This window comes from Vidua macroura, chromosome 28 (assembly GCF_024509145.1).
Source record: "Vidua macroura isolate BioBank_ID:100142 chromosome 28, ASM2450914v1, whole genome shotgun sequence".
Classification (NCBI taxonomy): domain Eukaryota; kingdom Metazoa; phylum Chordata; class Aves; order Passeriformes; family Viduidae; genus Vidua; species Vidua macroura.
The window spans coordinates 5,086,466-5,114,461 of record NC_071598.1 but is presented as its reverse complement, the minus strand read 5'-3'; the positions used below and the strand labels follow the sequence as shown (position 1 = coordinate 5,114,461).

Sequence of the window (27,996 nt, the reverse complement as noted above, 5' to 3'; positions counted from 1 at the left end):
TTTTTTTTGGGAATTGTCTCCGGAAAATCCCATTTTTCACAGATTTATTCCTTGCATATCCAGGGAATCCCGACGTCTTTCCCGGCGGATCCCAAATCCCGGGATTTCCCCCAGGGCTTTTTAGGGGCCGTTCCTGGGATTGGGTTTGGGGTTTTTTTGTTTGTTTCTGGGATTTTCTTCTTTCTGGGATTTTTCCAGGATTTTTTTCCAGGATTTCCATCCCAGGGGAGCTCTTGCATAGCCAGGGGGAAGAAAAAATGGGAAAAAAAGGGGGAAAAGAGCAGGAAAATCGGGATAAAAGCGGGAAAATCGGGATAAAAGCACCGGGACCTCCAAGGAGCCGGATCCCGGGGTTAAAATTCCCTAAAAATCCAGGAGATTCCCTAAAAAGAATCCCCTCGGAGCCGAAGCGTGCCAGGAATGGGAATTTTGTTGGGAATTTCCATCCTTACGGGATTTTTTTTTTTTTCCTATTTGTTTTTTTTTTTCCTTTTTTGGCCCCGAAAATTTCTGGGATTGGTCCTGGGCGGGAAAAATCAGAGCGGGGGGGAAAAATTGGGAATTTTGGGGGTGGGAAAAGCGGGATGGGAGTGGAGGGATTTGCATAAAAGCTCCGGGGTTTTTTCCAGCCGGGCTCATCCCGATTTCCTGGGAGGCCAAAATTCCCGAATTTTGCGGGGTGAGGGACGGGATGATCCCAAAAAAAAAACCCCAAAAATTCCCAGAGCCTGGAATAAAGTGCAGAATGTCCACGGGGGGCGGGGAAAGGGGAGCAGGGATGGGAATTCCCGGATTTTTAAATAAGGGGATGAATATTCCTGCGGGAAAACGGGGGCGGGGCCGGGCCGGGGGCGGGGAACTGGGGATCCCAAAGGTCGGGATCCACTGGGAATTCCAGATCCCAAAGGTCGGGATCCGTTGGGAATTGGGGATCCCAAAGTTCTCAGTCCAGGGGGAAATGGGGATCCCAAAGGTTGGGATCCACTGGGAATTCCAGATCCCAAAATTCAGGATCCGGTGGGAATTCCTGACCCCAAAGTTCTCAATCCATGGAGATCGCAGAGTTCTCATTCCAAGATGATCCCAAAGTTCTCGATCCGTTGGGAATTGGGGATCCCAACGTTTGGGATCCACTCGGAATTCCAGATCCCAACGTTTATGATCTGTGGGGATCCCAAAGGTTCTCGATCCCCTGGGAATTGGGGATCCCAAAGTTCTCGATCCGGTGGGAATTCCAGATCCCAGTGTTCTCAGTCCATGGGGATCCCAAAGGTTTTGATCTGTAGGGATCCCAAAGCTCAGGATCCATTGGGAATTGGGGATCCCAAAGTTCGGGATCCGTTGGGAATTCCTGATCCCAACGTTCTCAATCCATGGACATCGCAGAGTGCTCATTCCAAGGGGATCCCAAAGTTCTCGATCCGTTGGGAATTGGGGATCCCCAAATTCTTGATCCACAGGTAATTGGAGATCCCAACGTTCTCAGTCCATGGGGATCCCAAAGTTCTCAGTCCATGGGGAATGGTGGATCCCGAAGTTCCTGATCCACTGGGAAATGGGGATCCCAAAGTTCTCATTCCATTGGGAATTGGGGATCCCAAAGATCTCGATCCGGTGGGAATTTGGCATCCCAAAGTTCTCATTCCAGGGGGATCCCAAAGTTTTTGATCCGTGGGGATCCCAAAGTCCTCAGTCCAGGGGGATCCCAAAGTTCTCATTCCGTGGGAATCCATGGATCCCACTCCCCTCATTCCAAGGAAAACCCACCTGGAGCAGGAGATCCCAACGTTCCCCCCGGTGTCCGAACCCCACCGGAGCCACGGAACCACCTCCGGGATCGAGGCCCTGGAGGAGCTCCTGGGATCCACCAGGAGAAATCGGAAATCCTTCCCGAGGGAATTCCTGGGATCCACCAGGAGAAATCCGAAATCCTTCCCGAGGGAATTCCTGGGATCCACCAGGAGAAATCCGAAATCCTTCCCGAGGGAATTCCTGGGATCCACCAGGAGAAATCGGAAATCCTTCCCGAGGGAATTCCTGGGATCCACCAGGAGAAATCCTTTGCTGGAGGAGCTCTCGGGATCCACCCCAACGAATCGTTCCCTCCAGGACCTCCTGGATCTCTCCCCATCCCACCCCATTCCCACTGGGATCGAGACCAGGATCCGGGGGAATTTCTGGGATCCCCGGAGGAGCTTCCAGGATCCACCGGGAGAAATCCTTCAGTCCTTCCGGGGACAACTCCTGGGATCCATCCAGACCAGTCCTTGACTGGAAGAGCTCCTGGGATCCACCTGGAGAAATCCTCCCCTGGAGGATCTCCCAGCATCTGCTCCAACGAGTCCTTCCCGGAAGAACTTCCTGTGTCCATCCAGGCCAATCCTTTGCTGGAGGATCTCCTGGGATCCACCGGGAGAAATCCTCCCCTGCAGGAGTTCCTGGGATCCACCAGGAGAAATCCTCCCCTGCAGGAGTTCCTGGGATCCACCTGGACAAACCCTCCCCTGGAAGAACTCCCAGGATCTGTCCAAAGCGTCTTCTGCTGGAAGAGTTCTTGGGATCCAGCTGGAAAAATCCTTTGTTGAAAGAGTTCCTGGGATCCACCCGGAGAAATCCTTCCCCTGGAAGATCTCCAGAGATCCACCTGGAGAAATCCTTCCCCTGGGAGATCTCCAGAGATCCACCTGGAGAAATCCTTCCCTTGGGAGATCTCCCAACGTTGCCCCAGCCAACCCTCCCACACCACCACCCCCACCCCCACGCCGGTCCGGCCGCTCTGTCCACTCGATCCACCGCGATCACGGTGACCGGGATCGAGGTGACCGGGATCGAGGTGACCGGGATCGAGGTGACCGGGATCGAGGTGACCACGATCGAGGTGACCGGGATCAAGGTGACCAGGATCGAGGTGACCACGATCGAGGTGACCGGGATCGAGGTGACCGGGATCGAGGTGACCCGGATTGAGGTGACTGGGATCGAGGTGACCGGGATCGAGGTGACCGGGATTGAGGTGACCACGATCGAGGTGACCGGGATCGAGGTGACCGGGATCGAGGTGACCGGGATTGAGGTGACCGGGATCGAGGTGACCACGATCGAGGTGACCGGGATCGAGGTGACCGGGATCGAGGTGACCACGATCGAGGTGACCGGGATCGAGGTGACCCGGATTGAGGTGACTGGGATCGAGGTGACCACGATCGAGGTGACCGGGATCGAGGTGACCGGGATCGAGGTGACCACGATCGAGGTGACCGGGATCGAGGTGACCGGGATCGAGGTGACCGGGATCGAGGTGACCACAATCGAGGTGACCGGGATTGAGGTGACCACGATCGAGGTGACCGGGATCGAGGTGACCACGATCGAGGTGACCGGGATCGAGGTGACCACGATCGAGGTGACCGGGATCGAGGTGACCCGGATTGAGGTGACTGGGATCGAGGTGACCGGGATCACGATGACCATGGTCATAGTGACTGGGATCAAGTGACCACAATCGCGATGACCGGGATCATGATGACCTCAATCGTGATGACCACGATCTCGATGACCCATGATCAAGGTGACCATGATCGCGATGACCACGATCATGGTGACGTCGATCTCAATGACCGTGATCTTGATGACCACGATCTCGATGACCCATGATCAAGGTGACCATATCACGGTGACCTCAATCACGATGACCCACAATCAAGGTGACCGTGATGGCGATGACCACGATCGTGATGACCCACAATCGTGGTGTCAGGATCAAGTGACCACGACCACAATGACCACGATCGCGATGACCCACGATCAAGGTCACCACAATCGTGATGACCCACATTCACAGTGCTGGGATCAAGTGACCACGATCGCGATGACCATGATCGTGATAACCACGATCGCGATGACCACGATCACGATGACCCACAGTGAAGGTGACCTCGATCGTGATGACCACGATCGCAATGACCGGGATCATGATGACCTCAATCGTGATGACCACAATCGCGATGACCCACGATCGAGGTGACCACGATCTCGATGACCTCGATTGCAATGACCGCGATCTCAACGACCACGATCGCGATGACCCACAATCAAGGTAACCACGATCTCAACGACCACGATCGCGATGACCACGATCTCAACGACCACGATCGCGATGACCCACAATCAGATGACCACGATCTCGATGACCGCGATCTCGATGACCTTGATCGTGATAATCCCCGATCAAGATGACCACAATCGCAATGACCACGATCGCGATGACCCACAATCAAGGTAACCACAATCTCGATGACCTCGATTGCGATGACCGCGATCTCGACGACCACGATCTTGATGACCCCCGATCAAGATGACCACGATCGCGATGACCTCGATTGCGATGACCACGATCGCGATGACCACGATCTCAACAACCATGATCTCGATGACCCACAATCAGATGACCACGATCTCGATGACCGCGATCTCGATGACCCCCGATCAAGATGACCACGATCTCGATGACCTCAATCGCGATGACCTCAATCTTGATGACCTCGATCACGATGACCTCGATTGCGATGACCCCCGATCAAGATGACCTCGATCGCGGTGACCCCCGATCAAGATGACCACGATCTCGATGACCTCGATCTCAATGACCACGATCTCGATGACCTCGATCTCAATGACCACGATCTCGATGACCCACAATCAGATGACCACGATCTCGATGACCTCGATCTCGCTCGCCACAACCCCAACAACCGCGGCGGTGGCGGCCGGGGCCCGTCCGGCGCCGATCCGCGCGGCGTCACGGCGTGTAGGCGGGCGGCGGCTGGAACTGGTTGACCACCTCGTAGTCGGGGCCGTAGGGCTCGGCCTCCTCCATCTCGGAGAGCAGCTCCAGCGCCTGCTCCTCCTCCTCGCTGGGGTAGTGCCGCAGCAGGTTGGCCGCCGTGGCCAGGATGGAGGCGCCGCCGGCGCCGGCCACCAGGTAGAAGCTGACGGCGAAGGTGACGAACACCTGGGAGCCGTGGTACTTCTTGTGCTGCTGCTGCTGCGCCAGCAGCAGCTCCGAGGCCCAGTAGCAGAAGCCGATCACGGTGGCGCACTGCAGGACTGGGAGCGCGGGGAAATACGGAGAAAGGGGTTAGACCGGGGGGAAACGGGAAAAACGGGGAAAAATGGGGAAAAAACGGGGGAAAAATGGGGAAAAAATGGTTTAGATTGGGGAAAATGGGAAAAAATGGGAAAAAATGGGAAAAAATGAGAAAAAAATGAAAAAAAATGGGAAAAAATGGGGAAAAATGAGGAAAAAAGGGGAAAAAATTGGAAAAAAATGGGTAAGATTGGGGGGAAATGGGAAAAAATGGGAAAAAAATGGGAAAAAATGAGAAAAAATGGGTTAGATCGGGGAAAAAATGGGGAAAAATGGAAAAAACAGGATTAGATTGGGGGAAAATGGGAAAAAAATGGGAAAAAAATGGGAAAAAATTGGAAAAATGGGTTAGATTGGGGAAAATGGGGAAAAATTGGAAAAATCAGAAAAAATGGGTTAGATTGGGGAAAAAATGAGAAAAAATGGGAAAAAATGGGAAAAAATGAGAAAAAATTGGTTAGATCGGGGAAAATGGGAGAAAATGGAAAAAATGGGAAAAACATGGAAAAATGGGAAAAAAATGGGAAAAATGGGAAAAAATGAGAAAAAATGGGTTAGACTGGGGAAAAATGGGAAAAAACACAGAAAAGATCGGAAAAAACATGAAAAAATGGAAAAAAAATGGGTTAGATTGGGGGAAAATAGGAAAAATTGGAAAAAATGGGAAAAAATGGGTTAGATCAGGGGAAAATGGGAAAAATTGGAAAAAATGGGAACAAATGGGTTAGTTTGGGGGAAAATTGGAAAAATGGGAAAAAACATGGGAAAATGGGAAAAACGTGGGAAATAAGGGGAAAATGGGAAAAAATGAGACAAAATGGGTTAGATCGGGGGAAAATGGGAAAAAATGGGAAGAATGGGTAAGATTGAGGAAAAACCATGGAAAATGTGTTAGATTGGAGAAAAATGGGAAAAAATGTGGAAAAATGGGAAAAAACGAGGGGAGAATGGGGAAAAATGGGAAAAAATGGGTTAGATTGGGGGAAGATGGGAAAAATGGGAAAAACACGGAAAAGATGGGAAAAAAACATGGAAAAAATGGGAAAAAACCATGGAAAATATGGGAAAAAATGGGTTAGATTGGGGGAAAATTGGAAAAATGGGGAAATGTGAAAAAACATGGAAAAATGGGAAAAAACACAGAAAAAAATGGGAAAAAAAATGTGGAAAATGGGTTAGATTGGGGGAAATGGGAAAAATGGAAAAAAATGGGATTTTTGGGGGGATTTTCGCAGTTTTTTAATTTTCGGGTGTTTTTTTGGGAGGGGTTTTGGGGAGATCTTTGGGTGGAATTTCATCCTTTTTTGTTTTTTTTTTTTTTTTAGTTTCTGGGAGATTTTTTGGGTGGAATTCCCCCATGGTTTTTTTTTTTAATTTTAGGAGATTTTTGGACAAAATTCCGCTGCTTTTTTATTTTTAATTTTTGGGGGAGTTTTGGAGCTTTTTTAGGGGAATTTTTCATGAAAATTCTGTGGGGTTTTTTTTCAATTTCTGGGGGTTTTGGGCTGAAATTCTGCTGCTTTTTTTTTTTTATTCTTGGGGGATTTTTGGTGGAATTCCCCCGTGTATTTTTTTAAGTTTTGGAGGAATTTCAGAGCTTTTTAAGGGGCATTTTTGGGTGGAATTCCACCATGTTTTTTTAATTTTTGGGGAATTTTTAGGTGGAATTCCACCACTTTTTTTTTTTTTTTTAATTTTTGGGCGATTTTTGGGTGCAATTCTACTGCTTTTTTTTTTTTAATTTTTGGGCAAAATTCCATTGTTTTTATTTTAATTTTTGGGGCATTTTCGATGACAATTCCACCGATTTTTTTTAATTTTGGGGGGATTTTTGGGTGATTTTTTTTTTCTTTTGGGGGGATTTGGGGGCCGTTTTGGGGTGCCCCCACCTGTGAGGATGTGGGCGAAGGCGTAGCGCCGGGTGATTTTCAGGGCCGGGTGTTTGGGCCCGAAGACGTCGAGCAGGAACGCGCCCAGGCTGCACACGATGCCCAGGAAGCAGAAGGCGGCGATGACGCGGAGCAGCAGCACCGTCTGCGGGTTCATGCAGAAATCTGGGGGGAAAAAGGGGAAAAAAAGGGATCAGATGGAAAAAAAATTTGATTTTTTAGAAAAAAATCCGATTTTTCAGCAAAAAAAATCCCGATTTTTCAGCAAAAAAATCCAATTTTTCAGCAAAAAAATCCAATTTTTTAGCAAAAAAAATCAAATTTTCTGCACAAAAAATTCCCTCCAAAATCAGGTTTTGCACCCAAAAAAATTCTTCCCAAAAATTGGATTTTTCTGCCCAAAAAAATCCAATTTTCTGCACTAAAATTCCATTTTTCAATCAAAAAGCGCCCCGGAAGCAAAAGGCGGCGATGACGTGGAGCAGCAGCACCGGCTGCGGGTTCATGCAGAAATCTGGGGGGAAAAGGGGAAAAAAAGGGAACAGATGGAAAAAAAATTTGATTTTTTAGAAAAAAATCCGATTTTTCAGCAAAAAACCCCTGATTTTTCAGCAAAAAAATCCAATTTTTCAGCAAAAAAATCCAATTTTTTAGCAAAAAAAATCCAATTTTCTGCACAAAAAATTCCCCCCAAAATCAGGTTTTGCACCCAAAAAATTCTTCCCAAAAATTGGATTTTTCTGCCCAAAAAAATTCTGATTTTCTGCACTAAAATTCCATTTTTCAATCAAAAAGCGCCCCGGAAGCAGCAGCACCGTCTGCGGGTTCATGCAGAAATCTGGGGGGAAATAAAGGGGGAAAAAAAGGGATCAGATGGAAAAAAATTTGATTTTTTAGAAAAAAATCTGATTTTTCAGCAAAAAAAATCCCATTTTCTGCACAAAAAAAATCAAATTTTCTGCACCAAAAATTCCCCCCAAAATCAGGTTTTCCACCCAAAAAAGTTCTCCCCAAAAATTGGATTTTTCTGCCCAAAAAAATCGCACTTTCCGTCCAAAAAAATCCGATTTTTCTGCCCACATAATGGGATTTTCCTGCCCAAAAAATTGGGATTTTCCACCCAAAAAAATTCCCCCAAAAATCAGCTTTTCTACCAAAAAATTTTTTCCCAAAAATCTGCATTTTCTGCCCAAAAAATTCCGTTTTTTTTTTTTTTTGGCAAAAAAATCCAAGTTCCGGAAGGGCCAGGAGGGTTTGTTAGGCTCAGGGAGGTCATGGAAAGGTCTGGAAGGTCGTGGAAGATTCTGGAAGGACCAGAACGACACAGAAGGTTCTGGAAGGTTCTGGAAGGGCACGGAAGGGTTTAGAAGGGCACAGGAGGGCACAGAAGGACACAGAAGGTTCCAGAAGGGCACAGAAGGGTTTAGAAGGGCACAGGAGGGCACAGGAGGTTCTAGAAGGACACAGAAGGTTCCAGAAGGCCCCAGAAGGCCCCGGAAGGTTCCAGAAGGGCACAGAAAGGTTTAGAAGGGCACAGGAGGTTCTAGAAGCACACAGAAGGTTCCAGAAGGCCCCAGAAGGCCCCGGAAGGTTCCAGAAGGACACAGAAGGCCCCAGAAGGTTCTGGAAGGACACAGAAGGTTCTGGAAGGGCACAGAAGGGTTTAGAAGGACACAGAAGGGCACAGGAGGTTCTAGAAGGACACAGAAGGCCCCGGAAGGCCCCAGAAGGTTCCAGAAGGGCACAGAAAGGTTTAGAAGGGCACAGGAGGGCACAGAAGGACACAGAAGGTTCCAGAAGGCCCCAGAAGGCCCTGGAAGGCCCCAGAAGGTTCCAGAAGGGCACAGAAAGGTTTAGAAGGGCACAGGAGGGCACAGAAGGACACAGAAGGTTCCAGAAGGACACAGAAGGCCCCGGAAGGTTCTGGAAGGCCCCAGAAGGCCCTGGAAGGCCCCAGAAGGTTCCGGAATGACACAGAAGGGTTTAGAAGGACACAGAAGGGTTTAGAAGGACACAGAAGGCCCCGGAAGGACACAGAAGGGTTTAGAAGGGCACAGAAGGGTTTAGAAGGGCACAGGAGGGCACAGGAGGTTCTAGAAGGACACAGAAGGCCCCGGAAGGTTCCGGAAGCGGCGCCGCTCACCTCGCAGCAGCTCGGGCTGCACGAAGCCCAGCACGTCGGCCACGCCCAGCTCCTGGCGGGCGCAGGTGCCGCCGTGGATGCGCAGCCAGGCGGGCTCGGCCAGCGCCGTGCAGAGCGCCGTGACGGCCAGCGCGCCCGGCAGCGCCGACGCCAGGCTGCGCTCCGGCTGCTTGGGCAGCGCCGCCGCGCCGCGCCGCCGCCGCGCCCCCGCCGCGCCCGCCGCGGGGCCGGGGTACATCGCTGCGCCCGACCGACGGCGGGAACGGAGCCGCGAGAGGAACCGGGACGGAACCAGCACCGGGAGAGGAACCGGCACCGGGAGAGGAGCCGCGAGAGGAACCGGGACTGGGAACCGGGACTGAGAACCGGCACCGCGAGAGGAACCGGGAGCGGGAGAGGAGCTGGGAGAGGAACCGGGACGGAACCGGCACCGGGAGAGGAACCAGGACTGGGAGAGGAGCCGCGAGAGGAACCGGCACCGGGAGAGGAGCCGGGAGAGGAACCGGGACTGGGAACCGGGACTGGGAGAGGAACTGGGAGCGGGAGAGGAACCGGGAGGGAACCGGCACCGGGAGAGGAACCGGGACTGGGAGAGGAACCGGGACCGGGAGAGGAACCGGGAGGGAACTGGGACTGGGAGAGGAACCGGGAGAGGAACCGGGACTGGGAGAGGAACCGGGAGGGAACTGGGACCGGGAGAGGAACTGGGACTGGGAGAGGAACCGGCACCGGGAGAGGAACCGGGAGGGAACTGGGACTGGGAGAGGAACCGGGAGAGGAACCGGGACTGGGAGAGGAACCGGGAGGGAACCGGGACCAGGAGAGGAACCGGGAGAGGAACCGGCACCGGGAGAGGAACCGGGAGGGAACCGGGACCGGGACTGGCTCCGGGATTATGGACACCAGCTCTGGGTCACCGGCACTGAGACTGGAACCGGCACCAGGAGCAGAACCGGCAGCAGGAGGGGAACCGGGACTGGGAGAGGAACCGGGAGCAGCTCTGGCACCGGGAGCGGCACTAGGGTTACGGACACCAGCTCTGGGTCACCGGCACCGGGAGCAGAACCGGGAGCGGTACCGGGATAACAGACACCGGCTCCGGGTCACCGGCACCGGTTCAGGATCACCCGCTCTGGCTCCCGGTACCAGGGCAGTGCCACCGGCCCCGGGTCACCGGGACCGGCTCTGGGTCACCGGGGCCGTTCGGGTCACCCGCTCCGGTCCCGGTACCGGGGCAGCAACACCAGCGCCGGGTCACCGGGACCGGGGTCACCGGGACCCGTTCCGGCTCACCGGCACCCGCCCCGGGACCCCCGGTACCCACCCCTGGACCCCCGGTACCGGCTCCGGGACCCCCGGCACCCGCCCCGGCTTCACCGGTACCGGCTCCGGGATCCCCGACACCCGCCCCGGCTTCACCGGCAGCAGCTTCCGATACCGGCCCCGGTCTCCCGACACCGATCCCGGTTCCCCGATACCGGCCCCGGTCTCCCGACACCGATCCCGGTTCCCCGATACCGGCCCCGGTCCCCTGACACGGATCCCGGTTCCCCGATACCGGCCCCGCTCTCCCGACACCGATCCCGGTTCCCCGACACGGATCCCGGCCGCTCCGAACGCGCTGATCCCGGCCCGGACGCCCCGACAGCGGCCCCGGTGCGGGGCAGGCGGTGCCGGTGCCGATCCCGGGGCAGGCGATGCCGGTGCCGCTGCCGGTGCCGATCCCGGGGCAGGCGGTGCCGCTGCCGCTGCCGGTGCCGATCCCGACCCCGCCGGACCCCGGTAGCGGCTCCGGGCCCTCCTCAGGGCCCCGCCCGGCCGCGCTTCCGCTTCCGCTTCTGTTCCGCTTCCGGCACCGCCCCGGTTCCGGTTGCGGTGTCGGTTCCGGTTCCGGTGTCGGTGTCGGTTCCGGTTCCGGTGTCGGTGTCGGTTCCGGTTCCGGTGTCGGTGTCGGTGCCGGTGCCGCCATGCCCGAGGCGCTGTCGCTGCTGTGCCGCGTGTCCGCGCACCCCGAGTCCCGCTGCTGGGCCCTGGCCTGGAGCCCCAGCGGGGCCCTGCTGGCGTCCTGCGGCGGGGACCGGACCGTGCGCGTCTGGGGCCGCGACGGTGAGCGGGAACCGGGAACGGGGAAACCGGGAATGGGAACGGGAACGGGAACGGGACCGTGCGCGTCTGGGGCCGCGACGGTGAGCGGGAACCGGGAAACCGGGAATGGGAACGGGGAAACCGGGAACGGGAACGGGGAAAACGGGAACCGGGAAACCGGGAACGGGAACGGGAACGGGAACGGGGAAACCGAGAACGGGAACGGGGACAGGGAAAACGGGAACGGGAACGGGGAAAACGGGAACGGGAACGGGGACGGGACCGTGCGCGTCTGGGGCCGCGAGGGTGAGCGGGAACCGGGAAACCGGGAATGGGAACGGGGAAACCGGGAACGGGAACGGGAGTTCAGTGTCAGTGAGGGTCCGGCGCTGTGAGGGTGAGCGGGACCGGGAACGACCCGTGAGGGGATTGAGGAACCGGGATGGTGAGAGGGGACCGGCAGTGGGACCGGGGAAACCGGGAACGGGAAACGGAATGGGAAACCGGGAATGGGAATGGGGAAACCGGGAACAGGAATGGGAACGGGGAAACCGGGAATGGGAATGGGAACGGGAACGGGACTATGAGGGGGGACCAGGCTGGCCACGGGGCTGGCAGGGCCCTGTCCCGCTGTCCGTGCTCTCCCCTCGCTGTGCCTCAGTGTCCCTCGCTGTGCCTCAGTGTCCCTCGGTGTGCCTCAGTGTCCCTGTGTCCCCAGGCGCGGGCTGGGCGTGCCGGGCGGTGCTGGCTGACGGGCACCAGCGCTGTGCCTCAGTGTCCCTCGCTGTGCCTCAGTGTCCCTGTGTCCCCAGGCGTGGGCTGGGCGTGCCGGGCGGTGCTGGCTGACGGGCACCAGCGCACCGTGCGCCGCGTGGCCTGGTCGCCCTGCGGGCACTTCCTGGCCTCGGCCAGCTTCGACGGCACCACCTGCGTGTGGAGGCGGCACGAGCACGGCTTCGAGGTGCCACCTGTCACCTGTGTCACCTGTGTGTCACGTGTGTGTCATGTGTGTCGTCTGTGTCACCTGTGTCACCTGTGTCACCTGTCACCTCTGTGTCACCTCTGTGTCACCTGTGTCACCTGTGTGTCACCTGTGTGTCACCTGTGTGTCACCTGTCACCTGTGTGTCATGTGTGTCACCTGTGTCAGCTGTGTCATCTGTGTCACCTGTGTGTCACCTGTGTGTCATCTGTGTCATGTGTGTCGTGTGTGTCGTGTGTCACCTGTGTCACCTGTGTCACCTGTGTGTCATGTGTGTCACCTGTGTCACCTGTGTGTCACCTGTGTGCCACCTGTGTCACCTCTGTGTCACCTGTGTCACCTGTGTCACCTGTGTGTCATGTGTGTCACCTGTGTCACCTGTGTGTCACCTGTGTGTCACCTGTGTCACCTCTGTGTCACCTGTGTCACCTGTGTGTCACCTGTGTGTCACGTGTGTCACCTGTGTGTCACCTGTGTGTCACCTGTGTGTCACCTGTGTCACCTCTGTGTCACCTGTGTGTTACCTGTGTCACCTGTGTGTCACCTGTGTCACCTGTGTCACCTGTGTCACCTGTGTGTCACCTGTGTGTCACGTGTGTCACCTGTGTGTCACCTGTGTGTCACCTGTGTGTCACCTGTGTCACCTCTGTGTCACCTGTGTGTTACCTGTGTCACCTGTGTGTCACCTGTGTCACCTGTGTCACCTGTGTCACCTGTGTGTCACCTCTGTCACCTGTGTCACCCCCCCATTGTCACCTGTGCCCCCCCGACACCCCCAGACCCTTTCCCACCTCCCAACCCCCCCCAGTCCCACCCAAACCCCCCCCTGATTCCCCCCAAAAATCCACCCAGACCCCCCCAAATCCTCCCCAGAACCCCCCAAAACCCTTCCAAATCCTCCCCAGAATCCCCAAATCCCCCCAAACCCCCCAAACTCCTTCAAATCCCCCAGACCCCCCCCCAAAACCCCCCAGAACCCCCAAATCCCCCCCAAATTCCCCCCAAAACCCCCCCAAATCCCACCCAAATCCCACCCAAATTCCCCCCAAATCCCACCCAACCCCCCCCCAAAACCCCTCTGATTTCCCCCCAAACCCCCCAAGTCCCCCCCAAACCCCCCAGACCGACCCAAATCCCCCCCAGACCCCCCCAAACCCCCTGACTCCCCCGTGCCCCCGTGCACGTGCCCGGTGCCCGCAGGTGGTGGCCACGCTGGAGGGGCACGAGAACGAGGTGAAGGCCGTGGCCTGGGCACCCTCGGGGGCACTGCTGGCCACCTGCAGCCGCGACAAGAGCGTCTGGGTCTGGGAGGGTGAGTGACCACTGACCACTGACCACTGACCAGTGACCACACTGACCACTGACCAGTGACCAGTGACTGCAGTGACCACAGTGACCACAGTGACCAGTGAGCACTGACCCCCCTGGGCACCCTCGGGGGCACTGCTGGCCACCTGCAGCCGCGACAAGAGCGTCTGGGTCTGGGAGGGTGAGTGACCACTGACCACTGACCACTGACCAGTGACCAGTGACTGCAGTGACCAGAGTGACCACTGAGCACTGACCACACTGACCACTGACCCCCCTGGGCACCCTCGGGGGCACTGCTGGCCACCTGCAGCCGCAACAAGAGCGTCTGGGTCTGGGAGGGTGAGTGACCACTGACCACAGTGACCACAGTGACCACTGACCAGTGACCAGTGACCAGTGACCACAGTGACCACAGTGACCACAGTGACCAGTGAGCACTGATCCCCCTGGGCACCCTCGGGGGCACTGCTGGCCACCTGCAGCCGCGACAAGAGCGTCTGGGTCTGGGAGGGTGAGTGACCACTGACCACTGACCACAGTGACCACTGACCACACTGACCACTGACCAGTGACCAGTGACTGCAGTGACCACAGTGACCACAGTGACCAGTGAGCACTGACCCCCCTGGGCACCCTCGGGGGCACTGCTGGCCACCTGCAGCCGCGACAAGAGCGTCTGGGTCTGGGAGGGTGAGTGACCACTGACCACTGACCAGAGTGACCACTGACCACACTGACCACACTGACCACAGTGACCACACTGACCACTGACCACACTGACCACACTGACCACTGCCCACACTGACCACTGACCACACTGCCCACACTGACCACTGTCCCCTGTCCCCGCAGTGGACGAGGAGGAGCAGGAGTTCGAGTGTGTCAGCGTGCTGAGCGCCCACAGCCAGGACGTCAAACACGTGGTGTGGCACCCCAGCCAGGAGGTGGGGACATGGGGACACCTGGGGGGACATGGGGGGACACCTGGGGGGACATGGGGACACCTGGGGGGACATGGGGACACCTAGGGACACACCTGGGGGGACATGGGGGGACACCTGGGGGGACATGGGGGGACACCTGGGGGGACACCTGGGGGGACATGGGGGGACATGGGATCACCTGGGGGGACACCTGGGGGGACATGGGGGGACCTGGGGACACCTGGGGGGACATGGGGGGACACCTGGGGACACCTGGGGGGACATGGGGACACGTGGGGACACACCTGGGGGGACACCTGGGACACCCCAAACTCTACCAGGGACACACCTGGGACACCTGGGAGGAGCTGGGACACACCTGGGGACACCCCAAACTCCCACAGGACCCCCCCAGAGACCCCCAAGACCCCCAGACCCTGTCAGGGTCCCATTCATGTCCCCAATGTCCCCAGTGTCCCAATTCCCCCCAGTGTCCCCACTCCCCCCAGTGTCCCCGGTGTCCCCAACGATGTCCCCATGTCCCCAGCTGCTGGCCAGCACCAGCTACGACGACACGGTGTGATCCCAGTGTCCCCAGTCCTCCCAGTGTCCCCAATCCCCCCAGTGTCCCCAGTCCCCCCAGTGTCCCCAGCGGTGTCCCCAACGTGTCCCCAACGTGTCCCCAACGTGTCCCCAACGTGTCCCCAGCTGCTGGCCAGCGCCAGCTACGACGACACGGTGCGGCTGTACCGCGAGGACGAGGACGACTGGGTGTGCTGTGCCACCCTGGAGGGACACACGTCCACCGTGTGGGCAGTGGCCTGGGAGCGCTCCGGCCAGCGCCTGGTGTCCTGCAGCGATGACCGCACCCTGCGCGTGTGGCAGCGCAGCCCGGCACACGGTGAGGGACACGGGGACACGGGGACAGGGACAGGGACATGGGGACATTGGGGACAGGGACACAGGGACAGGGACATGGGGACAGGGACATGGGGACAGGGACTCGTGTCCTGTAGCGATGACCGCACCCTGCGCGTGTGGCAGCGCAGCCCGGCACACGGTGAGGGACACGGGGACACGGGGACATGGGGACATGGGGACATTGGGGACAGGGACACAGGGACAGGGACATGGGGGCATGGGGACATTGGGGACATTGGGGACAGGGACATGGGGACAGGGGGACATGGGGGCATGGGGACATTGGGGACATGGGGACATGGACACGGGGACAGGGACAGGGGGACATGGGGACATGGGGACAAGGGACATGGGGGCATGGGGACATGGGGACATGGGGACATGGGGACAGGGACATGGGGACATGGGGACATGGGGACAGGGACTCGTGTCCTGCAGCGATGACCGCACCCTGCGCGTGTGGCAGCGCAGCCCGGCACACGGTGAGGGACACGGGGACAGGGACAGGGGGACACGGGGACATGGGGACATGGGGACAGGGACATGGGGACATTGGGGACATGGGGGACATTGGGGACATGGGGACAGGGACTCGTGGCCTGCAGCGATGACCGCACCCTGCGCGTGTGGCAGCGCAGCCCGGCACACGGTGAGGGACACGGGGACAGGGACAGGGGGACACGGGGACATGGGGACATGGGGACAGGGACATGGGGACATTGGGGACATGGGGGACATTGGGGACATGGGGACAGGGACTCGTGGCCTGCAGCGATGACCGCACCCTGCGCGTGTGGCAGCGCAGCCCAGCACACGGTGAGGGACACAGGGACACGGGGACAGGGACAGGGACATGGGGACATGGGGGACATTGGGGACAGGGACACGGGGACATGGGGACATGGGGACATGGGGACATGGGGACAGGGACACGGGGACATTGGGGACATTGGGGACAGGGACATGGGGACAGGGACATGGGGACATGGGGACATTGGGGACATTGGGGACAGGGACACGGGGACAGGGACATGGGGACAGGGACATGGGGACAGGGACACGGGGACAGGGACATGGGGACATGGGGACAGGGACATGGGGACAGGGACACGGGGACAGGGACACGGGGACATGGGGACATTGGGGACAGGGACACGGGGACAGGGACATGGGGACAGGGACATGGGGACAGGGACATGGGGACATTGGGGACATGGGGACAGGGACATGGGGACAGGGACATGGGGGCATGGGGACATTGGGGACATGGGGACAGGGACATGGGGACAGGGACTCGTGTCCTGCAGCGATGACCGCACCCTGTGGGGGTGGACACCCCAGTGATGTCCCCAATGATGTCCCCAATGTCCCCAGGCGGTGGCACGGAGCACAGCTGGCAGTGTGTGTGCCCATGTCCCCAATGTCCCTGTGATGTCCCCAATGTCCCCAATGTCCCCAGTGATGTCCCCAATGTCCCCAGTGATGTCCCCAATGTCCCCAATGTCCCCAGGCGGTGGCACGGAGCACAGCTGGCAGTGTGTGTGCACCCTGTCCGGGTACCACGGGCGCAGCATCTACGACGTGGCCTGGTGAGCACCGGGGACATCGGGGACATTGGGGACACCTCCCTGGGGACATTGGGGACACCTCCCTGGGGACACCGGGGACACCTCCCTGGGGACACCAGGGACACCTCCCTGGGGACACCGGGGACACCTCCCTGGGGACACCGGGGACACCTCCCTGGGGACATTGGGGACACCTCCCTGGGGACACCAGGGACACCTCCCTGGGGACACCAGGGACACCTCCCTGGGGACACCGGGGACACCTCCCTGGGGACAGGGACACCTCCCTGGGGACACCAGGGACACCTCCCTGGGGACAGGGACACCTCCCTGGGGACACCAGGGACACCTCCCTGGGGACACCGGGGACACCTCCCTGGGGACACTGGGGACACCTCCCTGGGGACATTGGGGACACCTCCCTGGGGACACCAGGGACACCTCCCTGGGGCCCTGTCCCCTCCCTGTGGCCCTCCAGATGCCACCACTCTGGTGACGCCTCCAGGTGCCACCCCTCCCCTCCCCTCCCTGTGTCCCCAGGTGCCACCTTGTCCCCTCCCTGTTCTCTGTCCCCACCCTGACCCTGTCCCTGTCCCCTGCCAGATGCCACCTGTCCCCTGTCCCTTGTCCCCTCAGTGACCCTCTTCCTGTCCCCTACCCAGATGCCACCTGACCACTGTCCCTGTCCCTGCCAGGTGCCACCCATCCCTGTCCCCTCCCTGTCCCTGTCCCCTGCAGGTGCCACCCGTCCCTGTCCCTGTCCCTGCCAGGTGTCACCTGTTCCCTGTCCCCTCCCTATCCCTGCCCAGGTGCCACCTGTCCCCTGTCCCTTCCCTGTCCCTGTCCCCACAGGTGCCACCTGTCCCCTGTCCCCTCCCTGTCCCTGCCCAGGTGCCACCTGTCCCTGTCCCCTCCCTGTCCCTGCCCAGGTGCCACCTGTCCCTGTCCCCTCCCTGTCCCTGCCAGGTGCCACCTGTCCCTGTCCCCCGTCCCTGCCAGGTGCCACCTGTCCCCTCCCTGTCCCCGCAGGTGCCACCTGTCCCTGTCCCTGTCCCTGCCCAGGTGCCACCTGTCCCTGTCCCTGCCAGGTGCCACCTGTCCCTGTCCCCTCCCTGTCCCCGCAGGTGCCACCTGTCCCCTGTCCCCTGTCCCTGTCCCTGCCGGGTGCCACCTGTCCCTGTCCCTGTCCCTGCCGGGTGCCACCTGTCCCCTCCCTGTCCTTGCCAGGTGCCACCTGTCCCTGTCCCTGTCCCCACAGGTGCCACCTGTCCCCATCCCTGTCCTTGCCAGGTGCCACCTGTCCCCTGTCCCTGTCCTCGCAGGTGCCACCTGTCCCCTCCCTGTTCCTGCCAGGTGCCACCTGTCCCTGTCCCTGCCAGGTGCCACCTGTCCCCTGTCCCTGTCCCTGCCGGGTGCCACCTGTCCCCTCCCTGTCCCCGCAGGTGCCACCTGACGGGCGCGGTGGCCACGGCGTGCGGTGACGACGCCGTGCGGGTGTTCGAGGAGGTGGCCCCGGCGTCCCCGGGCTCCCCGGTGACGTTCGGGCTGGCGGCGCAGGTGCCGCGGGCGCACGCGCAGGACGCCAACGGCGTGGCCTGGCACCCGCGGGAGCCGGGGCTGCTGGCGTCCTGCGGCGACGACGGCGACGTCGCCTTCTGGCGCTACCAGCGCCCCGACGGCCTCTGAGGGGCGCCAGCGCACCGAGGGGGCACCTCGGGGACCTCCCGGGCACCGAGGGGACGTTCAGGGCATCGAGGGCACCTCCTGGGCACCACGGGGACCTCCTGGAACCTCCTGTGGCCTCCAGAACCTCCTGTGGGCTCCAGGATCACCCAATGTTCTCCAGAACCTCCCCCCATGGCCTCCAGGGCACTGAGGGCACCTCCTGGGCACCACAGGGATGTTCAGGGCACCAAGTGGACCTCCAGGACACAGAGGCCACCTCTGGGGCACCTCGGGGACCTCCAGGAACCTCCTGTAGGCTCCAGGATCACCAATGTCCTCCAGAACGTCCCCATGGCCTCCAGGACACCTTGGGGACCTCCTGGGCACCGAGGGCACCTCCAGAACCTCCTGTGGCCTCCAGGATCACCCAATGTTCTCCAGAACCCCCCCCCATGGTCTCCAGAAATTTCCTGTGGCCTCCAGCACCTCCTGTGGTCTCCAGGACACCTCGGGGACCTCCAGGAACCTCCTGTGGCGTCCAGGCTCACCCAATGTTCTCCAGAACCCCCTGTGCCCTCCAGGAGCTTCCCAAGTTGTCCAGAACCTTCTCAAGTCCTCCAGAACCCCTTTGTGTCCTCCAGGACTCCCCCAAAGTCCTCCAGGACCCCTGAAGTTCTCCAGAACCTTCCCAAGTTCTCCAGAACCCCTTTGTGTCCTCCAGGACTCCCCAAAGTGCTCCAGGACCCCCAAAGTTCTCCAGAATTTTCCCAAATGTTCTCCAGAACCCTCCCAAGTTCTCCAGGACCCCCCAAAGTCCTCCAGGACCCCCAAAGTTCTCCAGAATTTTCCCAAATGTTCTCCAGAACCCTCCCAAGCCCTCCAGGACCTCGCGAGCCCCCGTGCCCGGTTGGGTCTGTGGGGTCGGGAGCGCCGGGGCGGCGCCGGGGTTGGGGTCCCAGAGCCAATAAAAACGCACGGATCCCACCGGGACCCACGGGGTTTGGGATCCAGCAGGGTTTGGGATCGATTGAGGGGTTTGGGATCCAGCAGGGGTTTGGGATCCAGCGGGGTTTGGGATCAATTGAGGGGTTTGGGATCCAGCAGGGGTTTGGGATTTGGGGATTTGGGATCCATCAGGGATTTGGGGATTTGGGATTGATCGGGGATTTGGGATCTGGGAATTTGGGATCGATTGGGGATTTAGGATCAATTGGTGGGTTTGGGATCGGGGAGTTTGGGATCCAAGAATTTTGGGATCCATGAATTTGGGATCACGGATTTGGGACTGGGGAATTTGGGATCGGGGAATTTGGGATCCAGGGGTTTGGGGTTGGGGAATTTGGGGTTCAAGAGTTTGGGATCCAAGAATTTTGGGTTTCAGGAATTTGGAATCCCAAGAGTTTGGGATCTGGGAATTTGGGATCGGGGAATTTGGGATCCCGAGGCTTTGGGGTCCAGGAATTTGGGATCAGGGAATTTGGGATCCAGCACCGAGGCCGAGTCACATCCTGAAGTTTATTCCAACCTAAAAAAAAACTCTGTACAAAACGTCCAAACCCTAAAAACCAACAGGAGGAGACCCGGGGGGGCTTAGGGGATTTTTAGGGGATTTTGTAGGATTTTATGGAGTTCTGATGGGATTCCAAGGGATTTTTATGGGATTTTCTGGTATTTTACAGTATTTGGGTGGGTTTTTGGGATTCCCTGGGATATTTTGGGATTCCCTGGGATATTTTGGGATTCTGTGGGATTTTGCTGGGATTTCACTGGGATTTTTGGGATTCTGTGAGACTTTGGGTTTTTCTCTGGGATATTTTGAGTTTTTCTCTGGGACTTTTGGGTTTTCCTGAGATATTTTGGGATTCTGTGGGTTTTTTGGGTTTTCTCTGGGATTTTTGGGATTCTGAGGAGCTTTACTGGGAAATTTGGGATTCTGAGGGGTTTTACTGGGATAATTTTGGGTTTTTTCTGGGATTTTTGGGTTTCTCTGGGATATCTGGAATTCTGAGGGATAACTCAGGGTTTCTCTGAGATATCTGGAATTCTTAGGGATAACTCAGGATTTCTCTGGGATATCTGGAATTCTGAGGGACAACTTAGGGATTCTCTGGGATATTTGGGATCCTGAAGGATAAATTTGGATTTTCTCTGGGATTTTTGGGTTTTACTGGGATATTTGGAATCCTGAGGGGTAACTCAGGATTTCTCTGGGATAATTGGAATTCTGAGGGATAACTCAGGGTTTCTCTGGGATAATTGGAATTCTGAGGGATAACTCAGGGTTTCTCTGGGACATCTGGGACCCTGAGGGGTCTCTGGGCTCAGTCGGACTCGGAGTCGCTCTCGGCCTCCTTGACGTCCACGCTGAACTTGTACTCCTGGTCGCAGCCCATGTAGGCGTCGCTCATGAAGAACAGCGTGTAGTGCTGCGCGCCCGCCGCCGGCGCCACGAAGTCCAGCTTCACCTGGCACAGGGACACCAGCGCGGGTCACACGGGGTCACCTGGGGTCACCCGGGGTCACCCAGCCCATGGCACCTCAGTGTCACCCAATGACACCATGGTGTCACCCAGTCCAGCTTCACCTGGCACAGGGACACCACCCGGGGTCACCTGGGGTCACCCAGTGTCACCCAGCCTGTGGCACCACTGTGTCACCCAGTGCAGCTTCACCTGGCACAGGGACACCAGCGCGGGTCACACAGGGTCACCTGGGGTCACCCAGGGTCACCCGGGGTCACCCAGCCCATGGCACCTCAGTGTCACCCAGTCCAGCTTCACCTGGCACAGGGACACCACCCGGGGTCACCTGAGGTCACCCGGGGTCACCTGAGGTCACTCTGGTGTCACCCAGCCTGTGGCACCTCAGTGTCACGCAGTGCCACCCCCCTTCATGTCACCCCAGTGTCACCCCAGTGTCCCCAGTATCACCCCCAGTGTTACCTGACTGTCACCCCAGTGCCACCCCAGTGCCACCCCGGTGCCACCCCAGTGCCACCCCGTTGTCCCCCCGTTGTCACCTTGGCCTTCTGCTGCAGCGTCAGGCGTTTGATGGAGATGAGGCTGTTGGACTTGGAGTCCCCGATCACCACCCACCAGCCCTCCTCGCGCTTCTGCGGGGACATCATCGGGGACATGGGGGACATCAGGGACATCAGTGACACTGCCACCTCAGTGCCACCCCACCACCACCCACCAGCCCTCCTCGCGCTTCTGTGGGGACATTGGGGACATTACTGGGGACATCGGGGGACACGGGGACGGGTGGGATGGATGGGTTGGGATGGAGAGGTTGGGATGGATGGGTTGGGATGGAGAGGTTGGGATGGAGGGGTTGGGATGGAGGGGTTGGGATGGAGAGGTTGGGATGGAGGGGTTGGGATGGAGGGGTTGGGATGGAGGGGTTGGGATGGAGGTTGGGATGGAGGTTGGGATGGAGGGGTTGGGATGGAGGTTGGGATGGAGGTTGGGATGGATGGGTTGGGATGGAGGGGTTGGGATGGAGGTTGGGATGGATGGGTTGGGATGGATGGGTTGGGATGGAGGTTGGGATGGAGGGGTTGGGATGGAGGTTGGGATGGAGGGGTTGGGATGGATGGGTTGGGATGGAGGGGTTGGGATGGAGGTTGGGATGGAGGGGTTGGGATGGAGGTTGGGATGGAGGGGTTGGGATGGATGGGTTGGGATGGAGGGGTTGGGATGGAGGGGTTGGGATGGATGGGTTGGGATGGAGGGGTTGGGATGGAGGTTGGGATGGAGGGGTCCTGATCCCGCGGTACCTGCGGGAACAGGGGGGCGATGACCGGCCCCGTGACCTCCTCCTCACGCTCCAGCTGCACCAGCACCACCACGGGGCCACCGCTGGGGACAGGGACAGTCAGTGACCCCAAACCCCAAACCCCAAACTGATCCCATCCCAAACCCCAAACTGATCCCATCCCAAACCCCAAACCCCAAATATCCCATCCCAGCACCACCACGGGGTCAGGAACACTGGGATCACACCCCAACCCCAAACGATCCCAATGATCCCAGTGACTCCAATGACCCCGTTGATCCCATACAGACCTGCGGATGCTGTCCCTGTCCCCCACCGCTAGGACAGCTCCGTGTTGGGGCAGCGGTTGAAGAACCATCCCCATGACCCCATCCCAACGGTCCCAACAATCCCAATGACCCCAATCTCATCCCCGATGACCCCAATGATCCCAATCCCATCCCAGTGACCCCAATCCCATCCCAATGACCCCAATCCCAATCCCGATGACCCCAATGACCCCAATCCCATCCCAGTGACCCCAATGACCTCAATCCCATCCCAATGACCCCAATCCCAACCCCGATGACCCCAATCCCAACCCCGATGACCCCAATGACCCCAATCCCAATCCCAATGACCCCAATCCCATGCGATGACCCCAATAACCCAAATCCCATCCCAATGACCCCAATCCCAATCCCAATGACCCCAATCCCATCCCGATGACCCCAATCCCAATCCCATCCCAGTGACCCCAATCTCATCCCCGATGACCCCAATGACCCCAATCCCAACCCTGATGACCCCAATGACCTCAATCCCGATGACCCCGATGACCCCAATCCCAATCCCGATGACCCCAATCCCAATCCCGATGACCCCGATGACCCCAGTCCCAATCCCGATGACCCCGATGACCCCGATGACCCCAGTCCCATCCCGATGACCCCGATGACTGGGTCTCACCTGCGGATGTTGTCCCTGTCCCCCACCTCGTAGGACAGCTCGATGTTGGGGTAGCGGTTGCAGAAGCGCGCCACGTCGGCGATCTGCGCCTCGGGCAGCTGCAGCAGCGCCGTGCGCTCCTCGTCCTCCATCTCCATGATGTCAAACACGCTCTCCACGCCCTGCAATCCCCACCATCGGCCCAAGGTGTCCCCAGGGTGTCACCTGGGTGTCCCCAAAGTGTCCCCAAGGTGTCTCCAAAGTGTCACCAAGGTGTCCCCAAAGTGTCCCCTGTGTGTCCCTTGGTGTCCCCAAAGTGTCCCCTGGGTGCCCCCAAGATGTCCCCAAGGTGTCCCCTGGGTGTCCCTTAAGTCCCCAAGGTGTCCCCTGTGTGTCCCTTGGTGTCCCCAAGGTGTCCCCTGGGTATCCCTAAGATGTCCCTAAAGTATCCCGTGGGTCCCAAGGTGCTCCCAAAGTGTCCCCAAGGTGTCCCCAAAGTATCCCGTAGGTCCAAGGTGTCCCCTGAGTATTCCCTGGGTGTCCCAAAGGTGTCCCCAAGGTATCCTGTGGGTCCAAGGTGTCCCCTGGGTGTCCCTGAAGTGTCCCATGGGTCCCAAGGTGTCCCCTGGGTGTCCCCAAGATGTCCCTGAAGTATCTCATGGGTCCAAGGTATCCCCTGAGTGTCCCAAGGTGTCCCCTGAGTGTCCCCAAGGTGTCCCCTGGGTGTCCCCAAAGTGTCCCCTGAGTGTCCCCAAGGTGTCCCCTGGGTGTCCCCAAGATGTCCCTGAAGTATCTCATGGGTCCAAGGTGTCCCCTGGGTGTCCCCAAGGTGTCCCCTGGGTGTCCTGTGGGTCCAAGGTGTCCCCTGGGTGTCCCTAAAGTGTCCTGTGGGTCCCAAGGTGTCCCCTGGGTGTCCCCAAGATGTCCCCTGGGTGTCCCCAAGGTGTCCCCTGAGTGTCCCCAAGGTGTCCCCTGGGTGTCCCCAAGATGTCCCTGAAGTATCTCATGGGTCCAAGGTGTCCCCTGGGTACCGTGTGGGTCCCAAGGTGTCCCCTCAGTGTCCCCCGTGTCCCCCGGTGTCCCCGGGTGTCCCCGGGCCGTACCTTGTCCGTGCAGCGTTTGATGTGCTCCGAGGTGAAGTGGGGCAGCTGCTTCAGGTACGAGTCCTTGGACCACATGGCCTGAGTGACCATCTGGGCCAGCTCCATGGCGGCCAGCGCCGGGCTGAGCCAGCCATTGCTGGACAGCACGTCCACGCAGGCCTGGATCAGCCGGATGGCCTGGACACACGGACACAGCGGTCAGGGGTGCTCAGTGGTGGTCAGTGGTGGTCAGGCATGGTCAGTGGTGGTCAGGGATGGTCAGTGGTGGTCAGGGATGGTCAGGGATGGTCAGTGGTGGTCAGTGACAAGGACATGGACACAGGCAGCCATTGCTGGACAGCACGTCCACGCAGGCCTGGATCAGCCGGATGGCCTGGACACACGGACACAGCGGTCTGGGGTGCTCAGGGATGGTCAGTGGTGGTCAGTGGTGGTCAGGGATGGTCAGTGACATGGACAGGGATGGTCAGTGGTGGTCAGGGATGATCCGTAGTGGTCAGTGATGATCAGTGATGATCAGTGGTGCTCAGGGATGGTCAGGGGTGGTCAGCGATGGTCAGTGGTGGTCAGCGATGGTCAGTGACACGGACAGGGGTGGTCAGTGACAGCCAGGGATGGGGTCCTCATGGGATGGACCCAGACTGAAGCAGTTCCTGCAGAACTGACCCCATGGAAGAGTGACCACATGGGGCAATCCCTGGAGAACTGACCACAGGGGATGGTCCCAGGCTGGAATTCCTGAAGAACTGAACCCATGGGATGGAATTCCTGAAGAACTGACCCCAGGGGATGGAATTCCTGGAGAACTGACCCCAGGGGATGGAATTCCTGAAGAACTGACCCCAGGGGATGGAATTCCTGGGGAACTGACGCTATGGAATGGAATTCCTGAAGAACTGACCCCAGGGGACGGAATTCCTGGGGAACTGACCCCAGGGGACGGAATTCCTGGGGAACTGACCCCAGGGGACGGAATTCCTGAAGAACTGACCCCAGGGGATGGAATTCCTGAAGAACTGACCCCAGGGGATGGAATTCCTGGAGAACTGACCCCATGGGATGGAATTCCTGAAGAACTGACCCCAGGGGATGGAATTCCTAGAGAAGTGACCCCAGGGGACGGAATTCCTGAAGAACTGATCCCAGGGGATGGAATTCCTGAAGAACTGAACCCATGGGATGGAATTCCTGGGGAACTGACCCCAGGGGACGGAATTCCTGAAGAACTGATCCCAGGGGATGGAATTCCTAGAGAAGTGACCCCATGGGATGGAGCAACCCCTGGAGAACGTCATTATCCTGCCCCACTTTCCCATAAATCCCACCCCACCCCAAACCCGGCCCGTTTTCCCACGACGGCTGCGGGATCCCTCCGGCTCCTCACCCCAAGAACCTCTGCTGCAGCCCCCATGCCCCAAGCGGGGTTTTGGGATCGGGGCTCCCACCTTGCTGAGGATCTCCTCGGTGTCCGACTGCAGCTCCGCGCTCAGCTGCATCCGGGACAGGTGGGCCTGGAGCAGCAGGTTGGTCTTGACATGGGGGTCGTTGAATTTGGGGTTGGTCAGTTTGTGGGGCACCTTCTGGGACAGCTGGGGGTGGAGGAGAAACCCTTTAGGGCCCGACCCCCAAATCGGTGCTCGACCCCAAAAACAGCGTCATCACCGGGGTGGGGGAGGGAGGGAGGGAGGTTTGGGGTTATGGAATGAACGGGGTTGGGGTTGTTGAGTGCTCATCCCATCTCAGCCCAATCCCGATCCCATGGATCCCATTCCATCCCATCCCATTGCTCCCATGGATCCCATTCCATCCCATCCCATTGATCCCATTGATCTCATCCTCATCCCACCCCATCCCAATCCCAATCCTATTGATCCCATCCCATCCCACTGATCCTACTAATCCTATTCCCAACCCATCCCATTGATCCTACTGATCCCGCCCCATTGATCCCATCCCATTGATCCCACTGATCCCAACCCAATGATCCCATTGACCCCATCCCATGGATCCCACTGATCCCACGGATCCCGGACGTGGCGCAGCAGGTTGTCCTCGTGGTGCCGGATGGGGATGTTCCCATTAATCCCATCCCATTGATCCCACTGACCCCATCCCATTGATCCCACTGACCCCATTGATCCCACTGACCCCATCCCATGGATTCCATGGATCCCACTGACCCCATTGACTCCATCCCATGGATTCCATGGATCCCATTGACTCCATCCCATGGATTCCATGGATCCCATTGACCCCATTGACCCCATCCCATGGATTCCATGGATCCCATTGACCCCATCCCATGGATTCCATGGATCCCATGGATCCCATTGACCCCATCCCACGGATTCCATGGATCCCATGGATCCCATTGACCCCATCCCATGGATTCCATGGATCCCATTGATCCCATCCCATGGATCCCATGGATCCCACGGATCCCACTGATCCCGGACCTGGCGCAGCAGGTTGTCCTCGTGGTGCCGGATGGGGATGTTCTCGTACTCGGCGGCGTTGGAGATGATCTCCAGCAGCCCCCGCACCTTGGTCTTGGCGTTGAGGGACATGCTGAACAGTTCTGGGGGCAAACACACAAAAATTGGGAATTTTGGGGATAAAACACCCAGAAACTGGGAATTCTAGGGAGAAAACACACAAAAATTGGGGAATTCTGGGGATAAAATGCACAAAAAATGGGGGATTTTGGGGAGGAACACACAAAAAGGGGGATTTTGGGGAGAAACACACAAAAAAATTGGAAATTCTGGAGGGAAAACCGAAACCCAGGGATTTTCTGGAAGGAAAATAAACAAACCCACGGATTTTTGGGACAACACGCCAAAAATGGGAATTTTAGGGGGGAAACCCCCAAACCCATCGATTTTTTGGTTGAAACCCCAAAACCCATAGATTTTTTTGGGGAAAACCCCAACCCATGGATTTTTTTTGGGGAAAACCCCCAAACCCATGGATTTTTTGGTTGAAACCCCCAACCCCATGGATTTTTTGGGGAAAACCCCCAACCCCATGGATTTTTTGGGGGGAAAACCCCAACCCCATGGATTTTTTTTGGGGAAAACCCCAACCCCATGGGTTGTTTTGGGGGAAAACCCCCAACCCCATGGATTTTTTTTGGGGAAAACCCCCAACCCCATGGATTTTTTTGGTTGAAATCCCCAAACCCATGGATTTTTTGAGGGAAAACCCCCAACCCCATGGATTTTTTGGTTGAATTCCCCAAACCCATGGATTTTTTTTGGGAAAACCCCCAAACCCATGGATTTTTTTGGTTTAAATCCCCAAACCCATGGATTTTTTAGTTGAAATGCCCAACCCCATTGGTTTTTTTTTGGTTGAAACCCCCAACCCCATAGATTTTTTTGGGGAAAACCCCCAACCCCATGGATTTTTTGGTTGAAACCCCCAAACCCATAGATTTTTTTGGTTGAAACGCTCAACCCCATTGGTTTTTTTTTGGTTGAAACGCCCAACCCCATGGATTTTTTTTGGGGGAAAACCCCCAAACCCATTGATTTTTTTGGGGGAAAACCCCCGTC

The 27,996-nt window shown here is 58.0% G+C and overlaps 3 protein-coding genes across 15 annotated transcripts in view; 1 reads left to right on the top strand and 2 right to left on the bottom strand.

The window, feature by feature from the left end:
* Window positions 1-3,587: 3,587 nt before the first annotated feature.
* On the bottom strand, window positions 3,588-9,493 carry TMEM127 (transmembrane protein 127). 13 transcript variants are annotated; one of them, XM_054000784.1, is made up of 6 exons: window positions 9,179-9,493; window positions 7,036-7,200; window positions 4,618-5,106; window positions 4,541-4,586; window positions 4,071-4,510; window positions 3,588-4,040 (listed from the first exon to the last, which is right to left on the bottom strand). In XM_054000784.1, exons 1-3 carry the CDS (start codon window positions 9,414-9,416, stop codon window positions 4,799-4,801), a joined length of 711 nt encoding a protein of 236 aa, XP_053856759.1. In that variant the 5' UTR covers window positions 9,417-9,493; the 3' UTR covers window positions 3,588-4,040; window positions 4,071-4,510; window positions 4,541-4,586; window positions 4,618-4,798. The 13 variants fall into 13 exon arrangements, with proteins under 13 accessions (XP_053856759.1, XP_053856761.1, XP_053856760.1 ...); XM_054000786.1 differs by having other exon boundaries at window positions 4,633-5,106; XM_054000785.1 differs by having other exon boundaries at window positions 4,071-4,525; window positions 4,571-4,586; window positions 4,633-5,106.
* A 1,605-nt stretch (window positions 9,494-11,098) lies between these two features.
* On the top strand, window positions 11,099-19,624 carry CIAO1 (cytosolic iron-sulfur assembly component 1). The gene is made up of 7 exons (XM_054000791.1): window positions 11,099-11,284; window positions 12,076-12,224; window positions 13,445-13,556; window positions 14,408-14,499; window positions 15,187-15,379; window positions 16,880-16,988; window positions 18,410-19,624. The coding sequence occupies exons 1-7, from the start codon at window positions 11,146-11,148 to the stop codon at window positions 18,651-18,653; spliced, it is 1,038 nt and encodes a 345-aa protein (XP_053856766.1). The 5' UTR covers window positions 11,099-11,145; the 3' UTR covers window positions 18,654-19,624.
* A 509-nt stretch (window positions 19,625-20,133) lies between these two features.
* SNRNP200 (small nuclear ribonucleoprotein U5 subunit 200) overlaps window positions 20,134-27,996 on the bottom strand; it is a 59,527-nt gene continuing 51,664 nt past the window's right edge. Inside the window, exons 25-31 of the mRNA XM_054000487.1 lie at window positions 26,896-27,017; window positions 25,885-26,028; window positions 24,440-24,616; window positions 23,358-23,518; window positions 22,411-22,492; window positions 21,652-21,744; window positions 20,134-21,097 (exon numbers count right to left, since the gene is read on the bottom strand). Coding sequence (XP_053856462.1) covers window positions 20,954-21,097; window positions 21,652-21,744; window positions 22,411-22,492; window positions 23,358-23,518; window positions 24,440-24,616; window positions 25,885-26,028; window positions 26,896-27,017 — 923 coding nt within the window. The 3' untranslated portion in view covers window positions 20,134-20,953. The remainder of the gene's footprint in view (window positions 21,098-21,651; window positions 21,745-22,410; window positions 22,493-23,357; window positions 23,519-24,439; window positions 24,617-25,884; window positions 26,029-26,895; window positions 27,018-27,996) is intronic.